Raw genomic sequence first — 26,674 nt, 5'->3', positions numbered from 1 at the left:
CTTGACTGCACAGAAAAATACTTTGTGAGAAGGATTTGTTTATTGTTGGTTTGTTTTCTCACTCGTGTGAACAGCATACATCAGCAGGAAGCGAAGGTGGAGGGCAGTCCCTGTCGTCGCCTGGCTCCTGCCTGGAGGACTTCCGCACAGCACCGTTCATTGAGTGCAACGGAGCCAAGGGGACATGCCACTACTTCGCTAACAAGAACAGCTTCTGGCTAACCTCCATCGATCAGTCATTCCATGCTAAACCAGCAGCAGAGACACTCAAAGGGGGCCAGCTCCTGTCACGTATCAGCCGCTGCCAGGTCTGCATGAAGAACTTATGAAAGACTCTACTGACAGAAAGAGAGCTTGACAGTGGTTGAGTGGTCGAGTGTTTTCTCTCTCTAAGGCGATCTGAAATACTGACTTAGGTCACTGTATATTGAGATTAAACCCCAAGCCATGGAGCCCTGATATGCAATAACCATGTGAATCCTTGAGCTTTGAATAAAATGTCCCACTGTAGATAGATCAAGAGAGGCCCCATAATGAAGCTAACAGCATTATGGGAAAGGTATGTGTATGTTAAATGTGGATTGGTGCTTATTGTTTTAACTTATTACCTCAGCTACTTTGACACAGATCGGTGACCGTCTACTACAGCTGAACCAAAGATGCTTGTGTTTATGCACTGCTTCAGTTTATTTACGTGTTTTTAATGTTTAGGGTATACAGCACGCCATAAAGCCACTAACCCTGCCTCTCATCCACTTGAAGAGTGTGTCATTAGAGGTCTTGAACAATAGTTTGTTGATAGTACTGACAGAATTATCCTGCTTTTATCCCATGGCTCTTGCAAAATGTATCCAGTCCTTTAACTTGTTTTTAAGCATTTATCCACTACTGCAAAATAGTACGCAGCTCTTCAATTTTCCTATAGCACATTCATACAATGCACTGACTTTCTTTGTATTTATACCAGCTGAAGGAACTTGACCCCCTATATGTAACATGTCTTAACATGTATATCTTATCTAACATTGCTCATGCCACCGTCATCTTGCTTTACAAATCCACTTACTATGGAGTTGCCCTAGGAGCTGCCAGCAGGACAGAATGTAAAACAGCCTGGATCAAAGGTCTGAAAATCCAAAATCTTTGCTCTGGTCACACAGTATTTTAACCAATTTAAAAAAGTAGGTCAAACATTTCAATTCATCTACATTCAACTGTCTGGAAATTAACACTTTGACTAGAACTGAGAAATAATGACATCTGTTTTAAATGCAATGTAATTATGTTTCATAACATGATCATTTGATTGGCCTGTAAAGATTAAATGTAATTTCTTGTACATTTGTGTTGTTTTTCTCACACAAGTTTGTCTTAATCCAACAGACTCGACAAACAAAATGAAAATAAAAATTTTTATTATAACAGCGTAGGTAAAAAATTGACACAGGGTATTTACTATTTACACTCACTGGAAATCTCTAAAAGTGGCAATAATACATAAAGATCATTATGCTAGTGAGAGAACATAAAAGGAAAATAAATCAGTATCAAACTCGTGACAGACCATTATAGTAAAAAAAAAAATATTGTGATTTAGGAAAACCTTGTAGGGCAACTATAACAAATGGTGAATAATGCTGCACAACAAACAATTAGTGAAGTTTAAATCAGAACTTTTTAAAAATAGCAGTTGTTCACTTATGTGTTTTGTTTGCCATCAAACACATTATAGGGATATAAGTGCAGTTTCAGTCATTATGGTGGAAGATTTTAATGCTCAAGGTGACAACAATACTCATTTACTTCCTATCCTGACACAGGAAATGGCTCTGGACACTATAAACTCAAGACATCTTTCTGAAAAGTCCTAATTGCTATTGGTTCTAAATCAAGGCAATAAGAGGTACCATCACAGTATGCATTTGTAGCTCCGACCGACCTGTTGATTGTCCTTTGTTAAAAAAAAAAAAAAAAAAAAATCAAGGCCCTGCACCTTCTTTTAGCTCCTAGCAGCAGAATCTGGCCCTCTTGCTGCTGGCTCCCCTGCCCTCCTCCAGATCAATCGTAGGACACTGTTGGTTCTCATTTCTCTTCCTCAGAATGGAAGGTAGCACCAAATCAAACAATGCCTCAAACAAAGCATCCACATTGTAGCCCGTCTTGGCACTCGTCTCAAAGCACATCCTCTCTGCAGGCAGGCTGCTCTTTTCGTCCAGGCCCTTATATCGTAGTATTCTCCCATAAAGTGCCATTGCATCCTCATGGGCAACCTGTTTGTGTACGGTGATCCCAGAGAGGGATGCAGGGGAGGCTGGAGGTGTCGGACATGAAGACAGTACCTGTGGTTCTGTCCTTTCCTCCTCGTGCTCGGTTTGATCCTCAGAAACTCCACCCGAGTCCTGGGACAGCTGGGCTTTAGGGTCAGTGAGGTCAACCTTGTTGCCCACTATGGCGTAAATGCAGTCATGGCTAGCAGTGTCAGTCAGCGACAGGAAGCGCTCCTCCAGCTCAGCTAAGCTTTGCCAGTTAGTAACATCGTACGTGAGGATGACAGCGGATGCACCTCGACAGTACATGGAGCCCAACCCGTGAAACTGTTCACGACCTGAGGAGATAAAGGGAGGTCAAGGAAACCAACTCAAGTCTTAAACACAGAGACATTACAACTATATTGTAGTACAGCAGTGCAGAAAAGCACAGCACAGGGAGACATTCTGTGGGACGATCAGCAGTTTGAGCACAGAAACAACCTTTGTTGTTGAAATATGCAAGAGTTTTGAAAGCCAACATTGTGTGTGAACACTGGGGACACCACTTGCCCTCCAGTTTATTTGGAATGCTTACCAAAACCTAACACAATCTTAAATGTCACAGACAAGTTCAAACTTGAGTATGAAAAATACAGGTGTATTTAGCATTAAACTGCTTCAGTTCAACTGTCACACTCCCATGTCTTACTGGGACACTTGAACTCAACAGAGCCATAGCTAATGTTATCAATAACACCTGTGCTTTTCATAATGGGACAATGTCAAAAATGTCACTCAACTACATACGTGGTTTTAAAGGCTGTATAGTTTGTAGTGTGGTTGAATTATGCATTAAACCAGTAGGCCTTTCTAAAACTATTTCCGAACTCTTTATACCAGTGGGGTACTAGGCAATTATATCGTGTCGTTATTATGCAGTACAATTCAACAGCACATCAACCTCCACCTTGATTTTGAACCCACTAAATTACAATACAAAATGGAAATTACACAAAAAAGGGAATAATATATGAAGGTAGGATTTACTGCGGCCCTGCTGTATCAGAGTTTCAGTATGATATAGCTAATAAAGTAACAACTGAGGCTACATAATATCTAGGGCTGCAATCAAACGTTATTCTCAACAGAAGGTGGTTTGTTCAACTCATCTGTTCATCATAAATGACGGATGAAAATCTAACCCTTGCAACAAATAAGAAAGGTATTGAACCATTTCACATGTCTGTCTTCTAAGATAGAACCTGACGCAATTGCACTTGTACTTGTACTTTCTGGAAAGTACTATATCACACAGTTTGGGGAAAATAAAGCCTGGTGAGACAAGTCTTCCTGTCATAACCTTGTCATGTGATCATCAAGAGGAACAGGGTAGAAAGAAATCAGACTCACCATTTGTGGGGAAAAATCTGGTTTCAATCTGACATTTGAGTTTTACCACTATTACAGCCATAGTTTCAAAGCGTCATATTGTGGTATTAGTACTGTAGGTCAGCGCTGAGTCAATCATTTGCTTTAAAACGACTCAGCTGATGTGGCATTTCCCCACCATACTTTAAAAATGCAATAGCATTCTGTCACAGGTCATGAAATTAGGGAACACACACAGGAAATAGCCAACTGGTGATGAGGACAGCCTTTCCTTATCTCTGTGGCTCACCAACACCATTTTTATGAAGTGAGTATAAGCCCAAGATGAGTTACGGTAATTCGTCTTTATGCAATACTGGAATGCAGTGCGCTTATAAGCCTATAAGTGACTATGTCCAAATGTGTTTACTTAAGTGACAGTTAATCTTATGTCCTCTGGGCTCTCATGATCACTGGAGCTGTTCAAGGACAGATGTCGTGGGAACTTTGTGATGTTTGACAAAACTTTCATCACAAATTCCTGGAACCAAGAGGGAGAGCTTCACAATTATCTTCTATCAAATAAATATAAATATATATCAAAATAATAAATTAAATATGAACTAAATTAGACTGATCTGACAATTGAGCTGTTGATCTGTTTCTCTAAATATCTAAATGTCTCCACTTTCATTTCCCATTAAATGCACAGTACATTCATGTTAATTTAACCGTTATTTAAAATATTCACGAATAATGTTACTATCTTAATTTGTGTGTGTTTTCTGTTAGAGTACAAACTGAATTTGATTCTAAATGTGTCCGAATCCAAACCATTTATTTTCAAACAAAACTTTCCACACATTTAAAATTGTCCTCAGACTTTCATTGATGCACCCAAAATATCACCAATATTGTCAAACTTCTATTTATAATTCCAGTTAACATAGAAATATAGAGGATTACCTCTGTGGAATAACCTCTCTAGATCACTACAATCAGAATCTATGTTATCATCACAAACAGCTGAGATGCCACTAATTTAATTTAAGCACTATTATGCTTTACTGTTAATGCTATTTTAGAGTTTAACTACTGTTCTTTTATTTAGGGGAGTATCTTTATGAGTGTTTATTGTCTTAATATGCAAATAAACAAACAACACTACATTAATGACAACAGGTCCCGAGCAAAAACTGGCATTTTATTACAGAGGCAAGTCCCTTTAAGCAAGTAGCTCAAGGAAGTCTGATATTAGAAGTATAATGTGACTGTGCAAAGATTAAGAGATTAAAATAAGATTCTCAGTTTGTTTTTACCTTCAGTGAGCTGGATTACCATGTTGTTTTTGCCCTACTTTGACCTAAAAAAAAGTTTCACAGTGCAGTTTATAGGATATGTTACTGTTACACATGTGAAAATGAATAACACATGTCCCAGTGAAATAAACTGCCAGAGGTGGTCGTGGTCACATGTCATGGATTGCCTCAGGTAAGTGGGATCACGCGTTATGAAGTAAACTCGGGTAATCGAACAAGGCACTAAAACATCGGAAAACAAAAACACAAGGAACAAAGTTTATTACCGGCTGTGTCCCATATTGAGATGTTGTAAGGTCCCCACTGCTTGAGGAAGAACGCCCCTCCGACGGTGCTGACGGTGTCTTTGAACTTCCTATCCGTGTACCTGTGGAGCAGCGACGTCTTTCCCACGTTCATGTCCCCCAGCAGGACCAACTTGACGTCGGGCTTCTTCATCTTCGACGCCTCGGGCATGATGGTAACGACGGTGAGTCAGGGAGCTCCCTCGCTCTCTCCCGCTCTCTCCCTCTCTCTCGTTGTATTTAAAAAAATGTTATAGTGTCGTGGAAATTAAGCACTGTCTAATTGTTTTTAAAAATAAATAAATAAACGAATAAATCATTTAACGCTTCTTCTCGTAAATTCCTCGGACAAACGCCATTGTCCGTTGCGACGGTGGTTAGTCTGCGTTTGCGTGACAGTCCAGAGTTAACTCATTCTCAGAGACGTCAAGTTCATAAAATAACTGAGGTAAAACAGGAAGTAGGTGAAGAGCTAAACTTCCACCGTGAATATTTCACCCTCAGTCATGGCTGCCAGGCTCACTGTTGGCAGGACGTGAACGCACCATTTGTTTGTTTTTCGTCATGATGCTATTAAACTGTCTTTCCTATTTGCTTTTGCTTTATTTAGTTTGACGCACTTTGTGACATCTAATGTAGAAGAGGTGCCGTGACAATAAAATTGTGTCCTCTTAGTTTTGTGATTTACCTTTTGAAAAACAAACACAATTCTAATAATTAAGGATAGTGAAAGGTGTATGAACAGCTAATCATACACATTTGTTATGATATATTAAACAAGCAGTAGAATAAATTGTGCGTATTACTTTGTTTTATTTTTTGCAAAATAAACACATTGGAAATATTAAACAAAAGCTTCATTTCGGTTATGTTTGAAAGGATTGTTTGTGGTACCTACAAGGCGGGACGCAGGGCAAAAATGACCATAGTGGGTGGGTGTAGCTTTTATCAGACATATAGACTTGTAGACATTTGACCCACTTTTCTCTCTCGACTCTAGTTAAAACACCAAATGCAATTCTTCATTCTTGACTCGCAATGTTAACGCTTGTTATCATTTATGATTGGCAAACAAAAGTCATGTGAAACAAGTGTGTGTGTGAGATTCAAGTTAAGAACTAGGAATGCACGATATTAGACTTTTTTCCAATATCCGATATTCCGATATATTGGGACTGCTTGGGCCGATAACCGATACCGATATATATATATATATGTATATATATATATATATATATAAGTTTTTCTCTGCGCCCAACTGCAGAGGTCACTTAGTCTTTTCGGTCGTGAAATTAACATAATATTTGTCATACTCATGTCACAGCAGAGGTAAATATAAAAAAATTTCATTGAATAAAATAAATAAACGTAAATAAAATAATAGTTGTAGAGGGCACCAGCAGCTGGCATTAAGGAGGTAGCAGTGTATTTAGTCCACTGTTGTTGTGGTGTGTTTTAAAGCCAATATCTGCAGATATCGTGTTGATAATATTGTGCATCCCTAGTTGGAGCATATCAGCATTTACAAACATATAGGTTAAATATACCAGTGTACACTGTACAAAGCATTAGTGCCACTCCTGAATTGACATCTGACCCTCTGCAGTGTCACAGTATTTTTTTGTGCATATTTAGAGCCCATAAGTTCATGTATTTGTAGCCGCTGCTCAAATATAGGCAATGCATACATGATTTATTTTTCCTAATTGTTCAAATCTTACTTCATGATACAGCCGTGTGACTAGGGCTTTGTAGTTAGAACATATTTGTTGTACTTGTACACAGAAATGACATCCTTATTTGCATAAAGCCCAGAAATGTGAGATCCGACCACATGTGGTCAAAGGAGGCACATCATAGAACTGCAGCCATAAGCTACTTCCGTTTGGCCACTCAGTTGGATACTTCGAAATTTCCGAGGAGGCTTTGAAAGCACCGTCAACGTGTTTTTCCTTCTTCCTGTGCTGGTGCTGCTTCCATACAGTACCTACACTGGCTGGTTCCATGTTGAGGACCGTGTGTTCCCAGTTATCAGCGCCGAAACGCACTGTCACATTGGGTAAGAAGAAGTGTTGTGTCGGTGGCTGCAGTAAAGACAGAGCGAGGGAAGAATGTCAACATGCCGCAGCAGATTCAGATGTTCGCCTTTTCCTTTATCACACTCGCACTGTCGGTTATCGCCACAATGATGTGTTTAAACGAGAAAGGTAAACTGAAGGAAGTGTTGTAGTATATGTGTATGTTTATCACTGCTACGCCATACGTGGCTACAACGTTAGCTTAGCTATACTAATGTTGGCCGAGGAGTTGACAGCATGCGTGTGTTTTCAGACCCGCTTGGGTTCGGTATATTAAGGGTTTTAGGACCCTGCAGACACCGGGGAAGGGCGAGGAGCAGGCGGGGTAAAAGGTGAAGTTACCCCCTAACAGAACTGATCACAGGTCAGTTGTGTAATGTATCCAATGCAGCCTAAGGGTGGAAAATAGCTTGAAAAGCGGACCCAGAGTCAGTTCAAGTCAAAGTAGTACGCGACGCGTTTTACCAGCGACGTAAAAGGACGAACTGAGACGAATAGATTTTTGCTAGCATATAAATAGTTCATATTTACATGTTATTGTAAAGGTTCTCAGGTTAAAAACTATGAGTATCACCTCGGTAAGTCCTTGTGAGCAGCTTAAACGTTCACTCGTCGATGTTGACGGTGTATGGGAGAGCAGCGCCCCGCGACTTCTTTGATGCGGCTCAGCTCACAGGATCCAGACGTCCGTCATAATCCGCAGAGTCAACAACAACATATCCATCCAACTCCGTGTGACCAAACGACCACACAAGCCTGCGCAGATCCACAATGCAAGCGAACCCGACGCGGGGCTTCCTGTGGTCGGACGTTGAGACGAGAACCTTGTTGAACATCTGGGGGGAGCAGGACATCCAGACGGCGCTGGATGGAAACTTCCGCAACAGCTTCGTATACCGCGACGTTGCTCGGAGGCTTGGAGCGATGGGGTTTGAGAGGACGCCGGAACAATGCAGGGTGCGGATCAAAAGCCTAAAGAGACAGTACCTGCTGGCAAAGGAGGGTAATTTACGGAATAACGGCCAGTATCACAAGATCTGCAAGTTTTACGACATCATGGAGGGGATACTGAGCAACCGGCCCGTGCTTGACCCCCAGGAGTTCATAGACGGCGGGGCGGGAGGAGAGGAGGCCGTGGACGGCCTGGAGGAGGATGGAGAAGATGCTCACGATGCGTACTCCGAGAGCACAGGGGAGTGTCCTTATCCTGCAGAGACTGAAGTGAAGCTAGAATACCCAACCATACCCATCCCTGTGCCTGTTAAAGTGACAGTCGGAAACAGCAGTAAGTGTCACCTGCATTCACTTGTTCATCAGTGTTAAAGGGACATTTCAGTTTTTTTTGAGGTTCCATTTGGTCATGGACTGGCAGACACACTCACTCAGTAAAACATATATGTCAATGGGGACACGAGGAAAACCCAATTTAGTCACCTATATTAATGCCAGCTTAAGTCTATGATAGTTTTAGGTTATGTTCATACTTTATGTTACCGCTTGTCATCATTTTTCATCTGGGAATGTTAAGTTTGTATACCACTCACTCTCCTGCATTTAAGTCCACTGAGAAAAACTTTTAAAATTTACATTGGAGTTGCACGGCAGCTGCCAGTGTGTGTCACTGAGGTCAATCTGGGGTCAAGGATTTGAAGCACCAGTCACAAGATAACACATTTGAACTTAGTGATGGGAGTGAGTGATTTACAAACTCCAGTTTCCTGCTGGAAAAGATGAGCAGGCTTTGAATATATAAGGTCCAGGTTTTGTTAAAAGTCTAAATAATGTTTTTTCCTTCTTTGCTGTCAACAGCCATGTAGTTTGGCTTAATGGTGGCATGCGCTTGGCGAAGTCTGTGTTATTTTGTCAATACCTGATAAAACCACAACTAAAAAACCTCAACTATTTATTTTATTCACTTATCAGCAATGGATGGAAACACACAAAACCATGCATTTATTTCTTTTACAGAATTTTGGAAAAATACATTTAAATGGAACCTAAATGCATATATTCTACCATATATAATTTGATTGCACATTTTCAAAGATATACAAATAACTGTCAATCACCCCTTCTCTACTTAAGGCACTTCGGTACGACCACACAACAGCAGCCAGTCGGGCTCGAGTTTGCCAGCTAGGCCTCCTAAACGACCCAGAAAGAGGCGTGCTAACTTCCCTATGGAGAAGCTAATGGAGCAGTTTCTGGAACAAAGCACCCAGGCTGAAGACAGTTTTTACCGAATGGAGGAGCAGCGCTTGCAGGCGGAAGACCGCCGCAGAGCTGCTGAACACACCAGGGAGCTGCAAATGCTTCAGATGCTTGGCCAGATGTTCTCCAGCATTTCCTCCACCAGACCCAGCTCTGCTGCCACTCCCTCAAAGACCACTCCTGCTGCCCATGCACCTTCTCGCTCCAGTGTCTCCCCGTCATGCACACGTGGCCAGTCCAGTCATGTCAAACGCTCTTCGCCCGGGACAGACTGTTTGAACCAACAGAATCAACTGTTTGACTCAGTTCCCCAAGGATTAGGTATTGGATTTGGTTTCATGTGCGGTGGACTGTGTGAAGAAGACATGGGAGTTACATGCTTAACATCAAACTCTCAGCCATAGTGTAAAGTTTCAGTGATGGAGCTCTCACTCCTGCAGTCATTTACCTATCAGTCTTTATATACAGTACATTAGCATCAGTGTTTTAGTTGTAGTTATATTCATTGTTGTTTTAGGCCCTTACACCTGGCATTAAAATGCGTTTCCTGTGATTGGATTGCACTTGGATAGTGCCTGACCACTTGTAAATACAGGTGTTAATACAAACAAGGACGGATTGTTATCCAATCTTCGAAACCACGTCAGGAGGTGGTCAGTGGTCTCTAATGTGTCTCCACTCCACCGTGACAGTGGCAACAAAACTGTACACTCTCGTCTTCTTCCCCTGCTTCGAAAAGCAAAGAGGAGTCCATACAATAGTGCCACTTCACATGTGGCGAACGTTGTTGTTGATATGGAATCGCACAAATGGGGAGGCAACATAAGGGGTGGATGACTGTGATCAGATTTTGATGTGTACAGTGGAGACGCATGTTAATAGCAAGTGTAAATACGGTGTAAATGTGGTAAAGCGCAATCTGATCGCTATCTGATCATAGAAAACTGATTTTAATGCCAGGTGTAAAGGGGGCCTTTGTGTCCATGGAAGGAAAAAACAAAGATTAACTGCTGACCCAGGCCTGTTTAAATTATTTCACTTTTAAAACTCTTGATTTATGTCCTTAGTTTTGGAGCGCTTCTACAGCTTGGGGGCCACATCGCACCGAGGCATGGAGGATGATTTCATCTCACAAGTAAAGAGAACAGTCCCTTCACTGACGTCCAAAAAGCACAAGGGACAAGATGGACGCATTGGGATCATTGGAGGATGCCAGGAGTATGTGACACAAAAGTCTAAATCCTCCACAGTATAAACAGCACTCACCTAATGTGAATTCAGTCTATAGACAATTAGTCCTAATTCTTCTTGTCTTCATCCTGCAAAGCTATACTGGAGCTCCATACTTCGCTGCCATTTCTGCATTGAAAGTGGTAAATACTAATTCCGACAGACGAAGCATTCACTTTACAGAGTATAAAATTAGAGATGAAATCTGGTTCAGGTGGCTTGACTGCGCTTTCTATGTTTTGTTTTTTTGTCTTGTCTCTAGGGCGCCGACTTGTCTCATGTATTCTGCACCAAAGATGCTGCAACTGTGATCAAATCATACAGCCCTGAGCTCATTGTCCATCCTGTTCTGTAAGTACATGGTTTTTCTGTCAAAAAGTAACAATGGATCGCTTATTCAATTAATTGCATGTATTTATCCAGATAAAATATTGATAGACTTATTTAATAGAAATCGAAAAGAGTTATTGATAGTACAATAACACATTATACCTTTATTGTAAGCATCCATTATGAGTTATGCTTTATACAGTAGGTCATTATTTGTGATTGCTTATAGTACATCTACCAGTTTTGAATGGAAGATTACAAGTTGATGTGATCATCACGGCACTTTCTCACAATCACTTCACAATAGGTTTGGTCATAGCCTGCCATAATGACTATTTAATAAGCTCATACTCTCAATGTTGGTTCCGGTCTATCAATGTGGTGAAAAGGAATATGACTGTGGAGACCTCAGTCAGTGCTGTATACCTTTTTTTTCCTCATCACATTGTGACCGAATAGGGATAATTCCTTATGAGTGTTGTTAGAAATCATCAAAATGCACTACCTGTGTTTAAACAATTAATATTTATTTGACTAGCTATAAAAGAAAAACTTTTGGCATTGAGAACATCTATCAAATGCGTTTCTTTCTCTGTGTGTGTATCAAGGGACAGTCCTAATGCAGTTGAAGAGATTGAAAAGTGGCTACCAAGACTCCACGGCCTTGTGGTGGGACCAGGTCTAGGGAGAGAAGACTTATTACTCAAAACAGCTAAGGCATGTGGAATATTTCATTCTCCCTTGAACTCGAACCTTAAATTCACATTTATGAAGCCTATTTTTAACAGTTGTTAAACTGCACACCGGTGCATCACTGTCTGTGGCTCCCTGTGACTTATAAAAACTATATATATAAAAAAAAAGGTTTAATTTCACATTAAACATGGCTTTAGTGTTTACTAAGTCTGTTGACTTGTGAGATTGTCAAAGAGATGAGAGAAACCTGAGGGATCCAAACACAAGTGACAGCTTTAAGTAGAAGTCTAATGCGTTGTGAATGCAGCTCTGATTTCAAAAAAACATTCAGATGTGGCCTGAACTCGTGGACACATTCCTGAGCATGTGTGAACGCAAATCTGTCCTCAGGACGAATCAGAGCATTAGAGACAGTGTCCTCAGTTGACATCCTCTCCTCTGACTTGCTGCAGTTTTCACAGTGAACCCAAAGTATTCTTGCCCTTCTCAGCACCACCAATACTAATTAACCTTGATTTCCTTTTTCAAATGGTTAGAGTTTGATTTCTCATCACAGCTGCATGCAGAGTGCTTTTATTTCCTCAGCCCCTCCTGACTTTTCTGTCTCTCTCTCTCTCTCTTTCTCTGCCCGCCACTGGGGAGACATGTGACCACATTCTTTTACATGTGTGACTGCAAATCCGTCCTCAGGTTGTCTTAATAATCCATTTTCAGCTGATGCCTTCTGACCCACTACAGTATTCACAGACCCTGTTCAGAGCTGGTAATAACATCGTCCAGAGTAATCCGATTACATGTAGGCAGAGCCAAGTCCAGGTCTGAATACAAAAAAATATTTGCTTTGAATGCCTCCTCAGACCCAATTTACAAAGACCACATTAGGAGGTGGTTTGGGGACACATGTGGCTACATTCTTGAGCATGCATGAAAGCAATTGGTCCTCAGGATGGAGTTGATGTTACCTACTCAGCTGGTGTGCTGTCCTCTGACCATCTTCAGTTTTTTTTACACTTCTCAGCACCCATACATTGATTTATTTGTAGCCAGTGCCTCAAACTTTTACTTTAAAAAAAACCAAAACTTTTATTCACCATTTTCATTCACCAACTTGGTGTGTACCATGTAAAATTAGACAGGTTGTAATGTGACATCCCATTCAGAACAAGCAAGGTCACAAATTAAAAAAGAAAAGAACAACAAAAAAAAGGAAATACTGTGGATTTCAGTTGTGTCAGATTTTGAACATATGTTGAAATGAGCAAAACACATTTTTCTTCCCTCTTCCACACTTGACACTGATCAACTCATGATTATTTTTTTACCGATTTTCCAAACTTCTTTCACGTTACAGCAGCGCTTTGATTCACTCATCTCATCCCGACTCCTTGGCCCCATTTACAGCTGGCATTAGAATGCATTTTCTGTGATCAGATAGCGATCGGATAGCGCTTCTTCACCAAATGCATTTACACGTGGAATTTTCACGTTAGCTGTGCTCGGAGCCGCCAATGTTTTTCTGGTCACGTAGTTGTGGGAAGAGTGGAGACACATCGCATTCATGCTTCTGTTCGGTGTGGTCGCAATGCATTTCTGACCACCCCCCGAAGTTTTTTGGCAGATCAGATAACAATCCGTCCTTGGTTAGTCTTTATATACAGTACATTAGCATCAGTGTTTTAGTTGTAGTTATATTCATTGTTGTTTTCGGTCCCCTTTACACCTGGCATTAAAATGCGTTTCCTATTCGATTGCAATCCGGTCACAGGAAACGCATTTTAATGCCAGCAGTAAAAGGGGCCATTGTTATCAGTCACTTACACATTGACAGATTGCGAAACAGAAATGATGTCTGTGTGTCTTAGCATACAGCCCAGGGGAAGTTAGATCCAGTCACTGGAGACTCATCCAGGATGACGTACGTAGCGCTCTCCCCTTGTTATCGGATCTCTCATGACTAATGTGAATAACAGATCTTCACAGGGCTGTACTGGTGCCTCTATCTTTCTGGTGACAATTTGAACTTTCAGCATGTGTATTTATATACGTAACACTAGAATTAACTTTAGGGTAATTTGGGAAGAAATCTTCTGAGGACTGTGTGGGGTGAGTGAACTGGTTTCACTGCAGCCCTAAGAAAACATGATGGCGTGCTTGTTAAGTGTGATACTGAAGTCATTATGCATGATGTATAACTTTATCATTACAAAAGTCTTTTTTTCTTTCTTTCTTTTAGGAGGTGATAGAGAAGTCTAAAACAAGAGATATCCCTATAGTCATCGATGCTGTAAGTCTTGATACATTTCAGTTCCAGCTTTTAAACAGACGCATTTGTTGGATGGACAGATTTTATTTGCAAAGTTACTGCGTGTGTGTTTTCAACAGGATGGTTTATGGCTAGTTACACAGCAACCGTCTGTTATTCAAGGGTACCAGAAAGGTATCCTCACACCGAACTACATGGAGTTCACACGACTGTACGAGGCACTGGTGGGTTTTTTGCCAGATTCCCGTCACACACCAACTTTTCTACGATTCTGTGTGTTAATGTGTGTGGTTTTCTGTGTGTTGCTGTCTTAGTACCATGAACCCATGGACAGCAGTGATCATCAACGCAGTGTCATGCAGCTCAGTGTAGCCATGGGCAACCTGACTCTGGTGCTAAAAGGAGAACAGGATCTCATAACGGATGGCAGTAAAGGTTCATATTAAGCCCATACACAGTATTAGCAAGACTTTGTCAGCTGATTATTCAATTTTTATTTGTGTATAATTACTGCTAATATGTCAATTAAGTCAAGTTGTCACTTGTTGTTTACAGTGATCTCATGCAGTGTTGAGGGCAGTGGGAGAAGATGTGGTGGACAGGGTGACCTCTTGTCTGGATCTATGGGTGTGCTGGCACACTGGGCCTATTCTGCCTCTGCAGCTGGAGCAGTCAAAAGGTGAAGACATGTTTGGCTGTTCACTGTGTGACTGTGTGTTTTTTTTTTTTTTGATTTATGTGAACTTCTGTTTATTTTAACTACCTTTACAAAACCTTTCACTTCACCATGTTATGAAACTGGATTACATGTTTCTTCAAACTTATTTGATCTACCCTATAGAACATGTATTTGCTATTGTGTTCATTTTTGAGCTGAAATTATAAATGATATAAATTAGTAGTTAGTAAATGTACATAAAATTTACCTAAAAACCCATAATACTTCCAAAAGTTATCCTCTTAAATGTGAGGATGATGCTTTTCCTTATTTAATGGGATAATATTTTTTTTTTTTGTCATAATTCTGATATTTATAAAATTGTAAATTATGTCAGTTGTGGACAGAGTGACTAGTAAGAGATTATGAACCTCCACCAATGCCGCTTAGTTTCCCATAGTGTCAGTACACTCCACCATCTTGCCAGGTTAACAAATGTTTGAAAGCACTATAAAAAAGAACTTTTATTATTATTATTGTTGTTGTGGTGGTGGTTGTTATTGCTTTAAAATCCAGATCTGTACATCACCACCAAAATCTCATAATTTCTTCCTTGGGCCACAACCTACATTACCAGGAAATGGTATCCAATTCTGTACTTTATTCTCTGAGAGTCATGCTGCTCACAGACAAACCAACAGCCAACTCGAGTTCAAGTTTGAATATGATACTTTTTTCCTGTTGTAATGCTGTTAGGTGTCAGTCAGGGGTTAGTGACTAGAGTTTCTAAAAACACAAGTATTGTCTCTTTAGAAGTGTCATATTGCAGAAATAAAATAATTTTCAAAGGTTATGCAGTTTAATGTTTCCTCATCTTTTTCTCTTCTTTTTTGTCCTCCTGCAGTGTGAATCCATCTATGGTTGCAGCATTCGGGGCCTGTTCACTCACCAGGCAGTGTAACAGACAAGCATTCCAGAAACACGGCAGGTCGACCACCACCACTGACATGATTCAGGAGATTGGCTCTGCCTTTAAAAAGCTTTTTGAAAGCTGAAAACCTCAATATTGTTGTTGAAATTCAACAACCAATTACACAATGTTGCTTTCTTTAAAACTGTTGTCATAGCCTATGGTGGGTGGGTTGGTGTTCTTATGTAGAATTTAAATGAATATTATGGGTGTGGATAATCCCTTCAAAGACGGTGCTCAAAATCTGGTGCGAAACATACACACTGACCCTCACGAGAAAAAACGTCTTCTGCCTCTCAACTCACAGTATCACAGACGCCATTGTGTCCATCAGAGAGTCACAGTCCGAGAAAACAGATAAAGCAGAAATCTATTTGAATTTTAAAATAAATAATTTAAAAATATTTTGTGCTGATGACATTTTTTTTTCTTTCTTTTTTTTCAAGCTATCCCTTTCATAGCACGTTACCATTTTTGCTACAGGGTGGCAGTAGTGACCAGTAACAGTGGTAATTTTTTGATGCTTCTCAGTAAGTGAGACCGAGGAATCACCCTTAAGGGCACACAGGCTTTAGTCAGAGGCTGGCATATTTTTGGAAAACACTCCAATGGGCTATTGGACTACTGCAATACAGAGGAAAGAATCAAACATACGTAGTAATAGACTGCAATAAATAGAACAAAAATAAAATCTTCCAAGTTTTTGGAGAATCTACTGGGAATTACCTCAAAAGGAATACGGTCTTATAATGGTTCACCTGAGAGTTACTGCTTCAATAAAGTGAATTTCACGGGTTAAATCTACTAAACTCCTAAAAAAAAAATTCTAACTCCTAAAAGAAATTATTTTAGTCACTTGTTTCTCCACTTTCAAATACCAATTGGTGTTTTATTATATATTGTTGAAAAGCCTGATTAGTCACCTTTACCACAAAGAACAACTTGTAAGGATTGTGCTTCTGTTTAATGAGCAACACAGCTAAACGTGTAGGTAGCACACCCCAAAGAATGTGCCAAAATCCCCTGTAATATGGTGGATTGGATGATTGCACTTTACCACAGTAATAAAGAAAAAAACAACACATATTGGCCATTTTTACACTTTATTAATTTTACCCTGTCGGGACCTCAGTAGCAAGTGGAAGATCCATACGGAGCCACAACAACTTGGCACCTCCTCCTCATGCTGGTCACCAGCCTGGTCATATTTTGCTGCGGGATGGCAGGAGTTGTTGAAAGTCAACCAGCGTGGTTGTTTTGGTCACTCTAGCTCATACAGCACGCCCAAGCTGATCCCACAAGTGTTCAATTGGATTGAGGTCTGGACTCACGGCAGGTCTTTCCATCCTCTCCACTCCCAAACACTGGAGGTACTCTGTGGTGGAGAGCGTTGTCATCCTGCAGGATGGAGTTAGGTCCCAGATTCTGGAGACATTGGTGACTAATCAGGCTTTACAAAATACAATACCAAATTGGTATTATTAAAGGGGAGAAATAATTGACAGAAATAACTTTTATTTTATTTAGTTTATTTTCATTTAAATTTGTATTTCCCCCCAATTTCCTCATCTACACTCCAGTCCAGAAGGTGGAGTAGAATCGTGGAGCTGGTTGCCAACGCCAACAACCAATGAACCAAAAAGAAGAAAAAGAAAAAGAAAAAGGTTTTCCACATTGACCACACGGTGGCAGTACTGACCAGCCATATGAAAACACTGGCTATTCTTATTACTATACGCATGGAGTATCAGATTGAAGAGAGACGTTTCTAGTTGTTAAACACAGTAAGTGGCAATGTAGCTGATGACTGCAAAGAATAATCTTTAAAATGTATATTTAACGCTGACAAGTAGTGTTAATTATTTTATCTATTTCATCGACTTGTGTCTGTAGTTGTAGTCTGTACCCGCCTCACGGTGCAGCTGTTATCTTAGTTCAGGCACTTTAGCCACTAGCTAACATTAGCTGCTGTGGCGCTAACCAGCTAGCAACTCTCCACCACACGACCTGTCGTTAGCAACGAGAGCAGCATCACGGAGTGCTCACCAAGCACGACAGCTACAACGCGGCGACTGAGAAACTAAGATTTATACAAGGTAATGTCTTATGTGAGACACGTGACTGCTAACCACATAAATGCACAGTGTTCTCCAGTGTTTTTTGTAGTGTTTGATACTACAGCTCGCGTAGTAGCGTTCGGGTTAGCGTGTGCTAATTTGGCTAACACTTTGACGTAAACGTGATGGAAATGAGTCATTAAAGTGTCACGGAGGTTTTTTTTTATTTTTTATAACGAGTACAACATTTCACACGCATGATTTATTTGTCGTGGTAAGAAAAACTATTATTATTTCATGACGGTGATTATGTTGTGGGTTGTGTTTCTCTTGCTGCTGGTAAATCTTTGTCAAATGTGGAAATCTTTTTGTCTGAAGTCTGTTAGGGTCGCCTGCCAACGCCACGTCGATTTAACTGTATTTTTGATGTGCGTGAATAGTTTAGAGTAACGGAGTTGTTTCAAAGAGGAGAAAGTTTGTTAACGCAAATCTGACGTTGACGTAAACTCGCCGGGGTACGCTAGCCCTAGTTAGCGTGTAGTAGTCGTCGCTGTACAATGTGACTCGCGCTTATCCGTGATGAAATGGCATGTGCAGATGTGAACATGCACTGTAAGTCACATTATTATGGTAAATATTTGTAGATTCGTCAAAGTGAACGAGCAGGTGTTTCTGTCCCAACTATGCCGTCAGTTTATTTGTATTTGTAAGCCTTCTGAAATTGCGCACAAATAGCGACATTCCATATTTGGGCAGATTTTCTGAAACCATACAGCTTTATGACAATTGTTAAAAACCACACGATCCAGGAATAAGTGGAAATATACAGTTTCCCCATTTTGGCACATCAAAATAAATCACTTAGACTGTGTGTTGGCGAGCTAGACAACTTTCTCATGGTTCAACACAAAAATGATGCCCATTAATATCATATATTCCCTAGTGAAGAAGATATTACATTCAGAAGCAAAGGTGTTTCTACAGGCAGTCACCATGCTGGCATTAAAGTTATTTATCATCGTTTGCCCTTCCACATGTTCCCATTTTGAGCATGAATCACATGTCAGATAAACCTGACTAGAAAATACAAAAGCATTTATATTTTTTATTACAAGCATCAGGATGCAGAAACCGTAGAAATAAAATAAGTGGTAGTTACCAAGAAAATGCAAGAGCAGAATGTGTAGAGTATTTTTTTTAACAACTTCTGTTTCACAGGTGTGTGAGTCGGAGTGTGCTGTGGTAAAGACGGAGCTGCAATGTTGAACCCCACCAACGGTGACCCAGGCTACGTTGTTGCGAATTATGTGGAGGAGTACTTGGACCTGGTGGAATCGCTACCCTTTGATCTACAGAGGAGTGTGTCTCTCATGAAGGAAATCGATGCCAGGTATCAAGGTAAGAAAGCTGAAAGATCTCTCTGCACTAACACTAAATACTGAGAAGTTGACAAAATGTATTCAGGAAGATGCCCTTATGCTTTAGATTGTTCGTTGTCCTTCATGAAAAAAAACATGTGTTTACAGGTGGAGATTCACCCCCTTCTTAGCTTGTTTTGGCCTTTTAAGTTTGACCACTTGCATCACGGACTGCATTGTTAGCTGGTGGCTAGTTGTTAGCACTGTGTAGTGTGATTCTGTATCTTTCTATCATCTGTCTTTGAGAAATTGTATTTACCATTCCAGTCGGCTTACATGTTCAGTGTATTTCAAAAGTTTGGTTTTAGGAAGAAAAAAAAACAGTAAATATACTGAATGACACAAGTCTATTGTTTCTTATTGTCTGAGTTTGTTGAGCGTGCTGATGGCAGAGGGTACAAAGCTTTCACTGTATTTTGCTCTTGTTGCTGCACATAGTAGTTCTATATCAACAGCAGTGTGGGAGCAGTGATAAGCATGAGTTCAGGGGTCGACATGGATCATGTGCTCTTATGTGTGATGGCAGTATGAATCTTGGCATCAGGTTGCACAGAAACTCATTGTAGGTCAGAAAGTGTGTGTCAACAAGTGGCCAGTGTAATTTCTCTCACTGTCTAGTTGTGTATCACAGTTGTACATGAAGTAATTGGTTAAGAATGCTCAACACAGTTATGCTTGTAGGTATAAGTGCCATTTTTACAAACATATGCTAAATTAACAAACCATATTTATCCAATCCAACTTTATTTGTAAAGCACTTTTAAATAACCATAGTGAACTAATGTACTGTAGGTAATGTTTGTTCCTGTTAGTATTTACTTATCCTGTGGTGTCAGGCATTGTTAGATACACTTGAGATCACACCTTTTGATATTGCTGAAGTTCAGCATTCTTTCTCCCACCTAAATAATTATTTTTCTTCAACCTTTTTTGTTGGCAGATGTTCTGAAGGAGCTCGACGATGCGTATGAACGTTATCGCAGGGAATCTGACACACTTCAGAGGCGCAAGCTTCAGTTATCGATTCAAAGAGCTCTGATCCGCAGTCAAGAGCTCGGAGATGAAAAGATCCAGATTGCTGGTCAGATGGTAAGTAAAGACTGGCCTGCAGCTCCTCCTACATAGCTGCTCATTGGCAAATATCTATTTAAAGGTAAAGCTTTAAAGCTTTATTGAAGTTTGGTTTCAGCAAAAAATCAGCATAAACACCCAAGGAGGGCCAAACATCCACTCAATGTAATTTTCAATCAAGAGGAAATTTTTACTTTTAAATAGAAACCTGTCTGATTGGAAAATCTTAAAAATTTCCTCATACATATATATGTGTGTGTGTGTGTGTGTTTAACAACCTTTACAGTAAATTATATATGTTCTTTATTTCAGGTGGAGTTGGTTGAAAACCGAACGCGACAACTAGACTGGCATTCTGAACGTATCCTTTCATCTCAAGAGGTCCCAGAGAGCCACGTTCCTACAACAACGCCCGTGACGACCCCTGTAGCATCCACAGTGTCCTCATCATCAGCCACCATCACCCCCGGCAAACCCAGCCACCAAGAGAAAAAGCGTGAGGAGGTAACGCCAAGCTCAGGTAGCGCTGACAAAGCTGGAGGGAAGCGCTCGAGGCGTCAGAAAAACGGAGAAAATCGAGAAAGTTATGGCAGTCTGGATCACGCTGAGGATGTGGGAGTGGGGGCATCGCGGGAAAAACGTGCCAAAACATCTTCTAAGAAGAAGAAACGGTCCAAGGGAAAGTCTGAGAGAGAGGTGTCGCCTCCAGATCTGCCCATTGATCCAGATGAGCCAACATACTGCCTGTGTGAGCAGGTGTCATACGGCGAGATGATTGGCTGCGATAACGATGAATGTCCCATCGAGTGGTTTCATTTCTCCTGCGTCGGGCTCCACCATAAGCCTAAGGGAAAGTGGTACTGCCCCAAGTGTAGAGGTGAGAATGAGAAGACCATGGACAAGGCCTTAGAAAGGGCTAAAAAGGAGCGCACATACAACAGGTAGCTTGCTCTGCCTACTCTAATGAACATTTCTGTGTAAGAATTTAATTTTATGTCTTCTTTGTTTCTATTTACTGTTTAACTTTGTTAAAATGTTACAGAGTGACAAGAGGGATCTTGTACATAGTTATTTTTGTAACTGTTACATAGCCGTTGAAAAAAAAAAGGATCTTTCTCAATTCTGTGGAAGAACTGACATAATACAACTGCATGTTTGTTACCTGTTGTTCTGTATTCCCATCCCTCCTTGTTTTCACCAAGCTTGCAACATCACCCTCTGAATTATCAATATTATATAAACAACAATAAAACATTTCTAAACAAAACTATGGTATCAGAAGTCATGCGTTTAAAGACGACCCTCCATAAATGCACAGTTCATCTTAAATCATGCATCATGTCTCGCTGATACCATACCAGTATAAATATATTAGGGTTTTCATGTGAAAAAGCTGAAAGTCTTGGGTTTGGGATAAACCATGACATGTCAACATTGTCATTTTAAGGTTTAAGAAATCCTGAATGACACTTTTCACCTATTTATGACTTTGTTCCAAACAACTAATCGATTAGTTGGATAACAATTGTCAGATTGATCATTTATGAAAGTAATCATTAGTTGTAGCCCTACTGATGATCCAAGACTTCTTTCTCATAGTGTTGACTTCTGTCAAAGCAGCAAAAACATTTCACTTAAAATATTCAATATTGAACTTGCAGAATTTCAAAAACAATGAAAGGATGAAATGGCCTTTTTATTTACAACTGCTGAAAAAAATGACACGGGAGACAAGCAGTGCAAAATCTGTACATAAATTCAGTTGCAGTTTTCCTATATACATGAGTACTGAAAAGGAACGCGAGTACACTCTTACTGTCATGCATGTAACAAGAGTTCACAGCACAGCAAATCACATGGTGTCAAGATGTCTGACTTTGTCGTGGTACGTAATGCTCAGACTGCTCATTCTCCCTCGGAAAAGTGGGGTGATCACACTGGAGCCTTGGTGAAAACAAACTTGACAGAACAGATTTGGGGGGGCACAAGAGAAGAGGATCTAGGACTGACTGGTGACAGCCTCATGGGGAGTTACTACAGCATGTTAGAACACACCAGAAGTTTTGGGTAACGGCTCACAAAGTCCATACTTACAAAACATCAAGGCAAGATTCAGCACATTTCCCCTGATGGACAGGAAATGAGTAGAATAGAAAAAAGTTTCCCTCCCGGTGAATGAGTAAAGAAAATGTCCAATGAAGGGAGGCAGAAGGTAAAGTGCATAAAAGCTTAAAATCAAAAACGTTGGGGGAGGGGGCCCAAAGATACAGAGGTACTCCACTAAAACTTGCAGCACACACAGCTTTACGATGGAGAGGACAGCGATCAGGTGAGTCAGGTCAACTGTCTCTCCAGCTTTGTTCTACGATGGCAGACACGCGCTTCTCGTACTCCCGCTTGTTCTCCTGGTAAAGCTGGGCAGCCTGGCTGTTGGCTGGACTGTTGGGGTTTGGTTCATCGAGCAGAGACTGTGAAACAAAAGAGTAGAGAAGGTGAGGAGGGCCAAGCAGCAAACAAACGTCTTGGGCAACCATTAGATTTGTTGTTTTAGCAATGTTACAATAATAAAAAATATGTGTCTTTATATAGCACATATTTATGTTATATAAATGCACTACATAGAAAAGAAAAACAAAAATCTCACTTGCCTCAGTGCTTTGGTTTTTCTATATCTCATTGTATGACAATCAATACCTTTGTTTTTCTTCACTTTTGGTAGTTAAAGTAAAATAAGGCAAACTGGCACCTCTTACCTGGATAGATGTGAGAATAGATGATACATCATAGGTGGGACTCCAACGGTTCTGTAGGATGTCCAAACATATACTTCCATCTGCATAAACTGTGGATAAAAACTGTTAAAAACAAACTAACCAACACATGAAACTGCCAATATGAACACATGAGACAACAGTCCTACCATTTGGATGAAACATCTTTGACACAAATCGTACTGTGGGGGGTTTGTTGGGATATTCTTCTGTGAATTCTACAATTAGTTTAAATGTACCTGTAAAAAAGAAGACAGAAAATGCATATGTATGAGCAATTAAACCTGACTGTCTAGTGCAGGTGATTAATAACAATTAAAAGCAGACCACAGTGACTAATTCCAACGTGAACAAAAGTTGTGCAGGTTAAACGAGAATTACCGTCCTGTGGTTGTTATGACTCCACCAAACAGTGAAGTTGCTGTTTACGTCTGTGTCTGCCCAAACTCCCAACGTGTAGTGAATTGTGGAATTTTACTGATAGCCCATTAATCCCAGTGAATGTGTACGTCACATTTGACGACATTTTAAGAGAGTGGGACTGGACAGAGAAATAATTTCCCTACAAGAGGGATTAATAAAGTACGAGAAAAAACTAAAAACATAATGCCTCCAGCCATGACTAACATTGGAGCTGAGGTATAAAAACATGCTGTTTATCTTTTAACTTATACACTCACCACATATTGTATTTGGTTGTGCGTGAGGTTAACTTAAACAAATAATAAACAACAGAACTAGAATTGTGAGCTTGCCTTTGTACACCTCTGCTAACCAGTCAAAAACCATATATTAATTAGCTTTCCACTCTGTTCCAGAGTTATGGCGTTAAATAATTGGCACATAATGCTGCAGATCACGTTGACATTCGACTCTTTCTATAAAAAAAAAGTCATCACTTTACTTAACATTATTATCAAGAAAATAAAACCTAGGTCAAGAACACACTGATTTACTCACCATCCTCAAAGGGCGTTCCTTCAGGGCTGTGAGGCAAGTCAAAAAATGATTTTATTTTAACACTTCACATACAAACATGCATCATTTGCACAACTGTCAACATTATCATGAAAGTGCACCCGTGTCTTACCCAAATATGACTGCATTCCACGCCATGATGTTGTTTTCAGACGGAGCACCACTGACACCAGCAGGAGGATCTTCTTGTAATCTTCAATACAAAAAACAGCACAAACATGTATAACCTCTCTAAAATTCCCCAACAGGAAACTAAAGGAGCAGTAGACTTCTGCGTAGAGAAAGTAGACTCTAAACTCTAACACTTTGACTACTTCCTCAGCTTGCAGGTTTTCCCCCACATTGACCAAAAACTTGTGATTTTTTTTTAATCACTTCAACTTATAACTTCAGATTTTAGTCTCTGTGAGTGAATGAGGTTCACACCATGAATCATACAAATAATGGCCAATGCCATTATTTATTTTCTGCAGCGTGACTTCTTTAATTGTCACCTATGTTTGTCTCCTATGTGCAGCACATTTTCACTTATTTCTCTGACAACCTAGGGTTGACTGCAAGACTCCACGGTGTGCTACTGAGTTCTGTTATTACTTACATATCATTTTGCTAATAATGGACAGTAAAAGGTTAAGTATCAAAGTAATTTCAACACCTCAATTAAGAGTTTAATTATATCAACCAACTTAACACTTTTATTGAAGATCGAAGGCAAACCTGTAATAAGTTACACCATTTGTACCAAAGGGTTGCAACTAACCACTAACTATAATTTTCTCAATTCATATTCACATACACTTTATGTAATCCATAAGACGTCAGAAAACGGTGTACAATGTTTATTAGGGTTTCCCAAGGCTCAAAATGATTATGTTGAACATTTTTTGTCCCCAAACATATTAAACTAACTGTCATAGAGAAATAAAGAAGCAAGAAATCTTTTTAGAAGCCGACACCAGAAAGTATTTTTAATTTTATACGACTCACTAAAACTTTAAACCACACTATGCATAGATTGCTGGCAAATAGCTGAAGCCATGTCTACAGTCAAGCTGCTCTCCACATCACCCCCCAGTACTTGGAAAAACTTAAGACAAATTCTTTCAAGTCTTTTTAAGAGTCCTGTCCCTAGAACGAAACCTGAAGCTGGTGAAGTGAAAACACGTCTCATCTTATAGGTCCATCAACAAAAGACATGTAAATGACTGTATCTGCTGCTGCTAATGCTGGCACGCAGACAGCGCAGTTTATTTTATGGTTTAAAACCAACAAAACACCTTTTCACCGGAGACAAAAGTGTGTTGTTGCTAGAACAAGCTAACTGCTGTCCTTGTTATTATTGCTCACATTCGACACCGTGTATTCACACTGTGATGTGATCATTACATACGTGTGATATCCAACCTCCCTTTAGAAGTTCCTCTTCAGGAAGTAATGTATATTAAACTTAAATTATTTAACATAAGTGAAGGCCGCATACAACTCAACATTAGCTGGAGCTGATCACAATCGAACGACGAGGTTACAGAAACAACAGGGTTCAATTAACGCCACATTAGTTGCATTCAAGTGCGTTGATTGAGCATAAAATGGCCAACCGGACACTTGTCACGTGTAAATGTATGTTAATGTTTATTGATTTAAAGCAACCGCAATTGCCAGCTTGTTAGCACTGTTAGCTTCTAGCTACGGACGAAGCGCGTCCACTTAATTTGCGACATATCATTGAAACGTTCCTAACGCGTCAAAGCAAAGGCTAATATCGGTGTCCAAACGCGTTAAGACTCGTGTGTAAATTGGTTATTGACGTATCGTTAGATTAAAAGCCAAAAGCAAACCGGGGCAGTTAAGACAACCCAACGCAAGCTAAGTTAGCTGGTTTAACAAATCATTGCTAGCCAAGATCTTCGGCAATATTTCTCATTCACTCACCGTTTAAAATCCCTCATAAGTCGTCTTCTGGCCGGGGTTGACATGATGTCTTATAAAAAAAAACGTGGCGGCAACACCGATACCTTATTATCGGCTAAAGTTGTGGTGTATTTAAAGGGTTATTTGACACCACAGCGGTAGCAGTCCGGCAGTTTCACAGGATATTGGATAATCCTGCCACTCTGGTTAGCCCAGCTAGGTTTACTGGACGATACCATATCATGACAAGAGCGGGGGGGTGTAAGGAAGTACCACGTTTTATTAAATATCATGTATGAGAATATCAGTACAACCCTGTTGTATAGATACCACGACATGTCGTACGAATTGAACTGCTTATACAACTTTAAGATATATGTCTGCGCTGTATTGTTTTATCTAACAGAAGTTGTTTCCCCCCCCCCTCACTCTCATTGAGGACATCCTCCGTCACGAGGCGTGGACACAGTGACGTGATGTTTGTGCAGCAACACTGTGATAAGTCTGGTACATCCAGATTCTGTCCTCAAAGTTCCTCCAGTTTCTTTGATTTAATTCCAATTATAATATCTGACTCGGATTCCCATATTTCACCCGTCACAAATGTTATTGTGATATCAAGATAGAATATTGTGATATAATTTATTATTCCACGCCCTTCCCTACTGATCATTTGCTTTTCCCCCAAAAGTCAAACTATTTCATTTGAGTTTGAGATCCCTGCTCTAAACAAATTTAGGTAATTTCTTTTGCAAATCAGTCCAAATGTATAAACTAATGGAAACAGTTTTAAATCGCAGAGACTTCCAAGG

At 40.1% G+C, this 26,674-nt stretch overlaps 5 protein-coding genes across 12 annotated transcripts in view; 3 read left to right on the top strand and 2 right to left on the bottom strand.

Annotated features, from left to right (window-relative positions):
• The window catches only part of col4a2 (collagen, type IV, alpha 2), a 55,339-nt gene extending 54,000 nt beyond the window's left edge, over nt 1-1,339 (top strand). For all 3 annotated transcript variants that reach the window (XM_058623154.1, XM_058623153.1, XM_058623152.1), the window contains one exon: nt 75-1,339. In XM_058623154.1, coding sequence (XP_058479137.1) covers nt 75-329 — 255 coding nt within the window. In that variant the 3' untranslated portion in view covers nt 330-1,339. The remainder of the gene's footprint in view (nt 1-74) is intronic.
• Nucleotides 1,340-1,398: 59 nt separating this feature from the next.
• rab20 (RAB20, member RAS oncogene family) lies at nt 1,399-5,662 on the bottom strand. Its single transcript, XM_058623165.1, has 2 exons — nt 5,203-5,662; nt 1,399-2,605 (listed from the first exon to the last, which is right to left on the bottom strand). Exons 1-2 carry the CDS (start codon nt 5,390-5,392, stop codon nt 2,007-2,009), a joined length of 789 nt encoding a protein of 262 aa, XP_058479148.1. The 5' UTR covers nt 5,393-5,662; the 3' UTR covers nt 1,399-2,006.
• Nucleotides 5,663-6,990: 1,328 nt separating this feature from the next.
• On the top strand, nt 6,991-16,058 carry naxd (NAD(P)HX dehydratase). Of its 4 annotated transcripts, none has more exons than XM_058623157.1 (11): nt 6,991-8,583; nt 9,384-9,830; nt 10,577-10,727; nt 10,837-10,882; nt 11,002-11,090; nt 11,678-11,786; nt 13,999-14,049; nt 14,148-14,252; nt 14,343-14,463; nt 14,584-14,707; nt 15,591-16,058. In XM_058623157.1, the coding sequence occupies exons 1-11, from the start codon at nt 8,070-8,072 to the stop codon at nt 15,739-15,741; spliced, it is 1,908 nt and encodes a 635-aa protein (XP_058479140.1). In that variant the 5' UTR covers nt 6,991-8,069; the 3' UTR covers nt 15,742-16,058. The 4 variants fall into 4 exon arrangements, with proteins under 4 accessions (XP_058479140.1, XP_058479142.1, XP_058479144.1 ...); XM_058623159.1 differs by having other exon boundaries at nt 6,996-7,427; XM_058623161.1 differs by lacking the exon at nt 9,384-9,830 and having other exon boundaries at nt 7,012-7,279.
• A 1,316-nt stretch (nt 16,059-17,374) lies between these two features.
• Nucleotides 17,375-21,453, top strand: ing1 (inhibitor of growth family, member 1). Of its 3 annotated transcripts, none has more exons than XM_058623162.1 (4): nt 17,375-17,752; nt 18,932-19,111; nt 20,072-20,220; nt 20,515-21,453. In XM_058623162.1, the coding sequence occupies exons 2-4, from the start codon at nt 18,973-18,975 to the stop codon at nt 21,145-21,147; spliced, it is 921 nt and encodes a 306-aa protein (XP_058479145.1). In that variant the 5' UTR covers nt 17,375-17,752; nt 18,932-18,972; the 3' UTR covers nt 21,148-21,453. The 3 variants fall into 3 exon arrangements, with proteins under 3 accessions (XP_058479145.1, XP_058479146.1, XP_058479147.1); XM_058623163.1 differs by having other exon boundaries at nt 17,375-17,754; nt 18,936-19,111; XM_058623164.1 differs by having other exon boundaries at nt 17,423-17,440.
• A 426-nt stretch (nt 21,454-21,879) lies between these two features.
• ube2al (ubiquitin conjugating enzyme E2 A, like) lies at nt 21,880-25,981 on the bottom strand. The gene is made up of 6 exons (XM_058623166.1): nt 25,884-25,981; nt 24,064-24,144; nt 23,934-23,959; nt 23,123-23,212; nt 22,956-23,044; nt 21,880-22,670 (listed from the first exon to the last, which is right to left on the bottom strand). The coding sequence occupies exons 1-6, from the start codon at nt 25,925-25,927 to the stop codon at nt 22,542-22,544; spliced, it is 459 nt and encodes a 152-aa protein (XP_058479149.1). The 5' UTR covers nt 25,928-25,981; the 3' UTR covers nt 21,880-22,541.
• Between the last annotated feature and the right edge of the window lie 693 nt (nt 25,982-26,674).

The sequence above is a fragment of the Solea solea genome, chromosome 2, assembly GCF_958295425.1.
Source record: "Solea solea chromosome 2, fSolSol10.1, whole genome shotgun sequence".
Lineage (NCBI taxonomy): Eukaryota > Metazoa > Chordata > Actinopteri > Pleuronectiformes > Soleidae > Solea > Solea solea.
The sequence above is the reverse complement of the archived record's forward strand: the minus strand, read 5'-3'. Positions and strand labels throughout refer to the sequence as shown.

Bases quoted from the DNA above. Each gene is read 5' to 3' on its own strand.
- ing1 (XM_058623162.1), top strand. From the start codon at position 18,973: ATGTTGAACCCCACCAACGGTGACCCAGGCTACGTTGTTGCGAATTAT. The intron at 19,112-20,071 runs GTAAGAAAGCTG...TTTTGTTGGCAG, and splicing joins AATCGATGCCAGGTATCAAG to ATGTTCTGAAGGAGCTCGAC. The intron at 20,221-20,514 runs GTAAGTAAAGAC...TCTTTATTTCAG, and splicing joins TCCAGATTGCTGGTCAGATG to GTGGAGTTGGTTGAAAACCG.
- ube2al (XM_058623166.1), bottom strand. From the start codon at position 25,927: ATGTCAACCCCGGCCAGAAGACGACTTATGAGGGATTTTAAACG. The intron at 23,960-24,063 runs GTAAGACACGGG...CTTGCCTCACAG, and splicing joins TGGAATGCAGTCATATTTGG to CCCTGAAGGAACGCCCTTTG. The intron at 22,671-22,955 runs GTAAGAGGTGCC...TTTGTTTCACAG, and splicing joins CTATTCTCACATCTATCCAG to TCTCTGCTCGATGAACCAAA.
- rab20 (XM_058623165.1), bottom strand. From the start codon at position 5,392: ATGCCCGAGGCGTCGAAGATGAAGAAGCCCGACGTCAAGTTGGTCCTG. The intron at 2,606-5,202 runs GTAATAAACTTT...TTATCTCCTCAG, and splicing joins CTCAATATGGGACACAGCCG to GTCGTGAACAGTTTCACGGG.
- naxd (XM_058623157.1), top strand. From the start codon at position 8,070: ATGCAAGCGAACCCGACGCGGGGCTTCCTGTGGTCGGACGTTGAGACG. The intron at 8,584-9,383 runs GTAAGTGTCACC...TCTCTACTTAAG, and splicing joins AGTGACAGTCGGAAACAGCA to GCACTTCGGTACGACCACAC. The intron at 14,708-15,590 runs GTGAAGACATGT...GTCCTCCTGCAG, and splicing joins GCAGCTGGAGCAGTCAAAAG to TGTGAATCCATCTATGGTTG.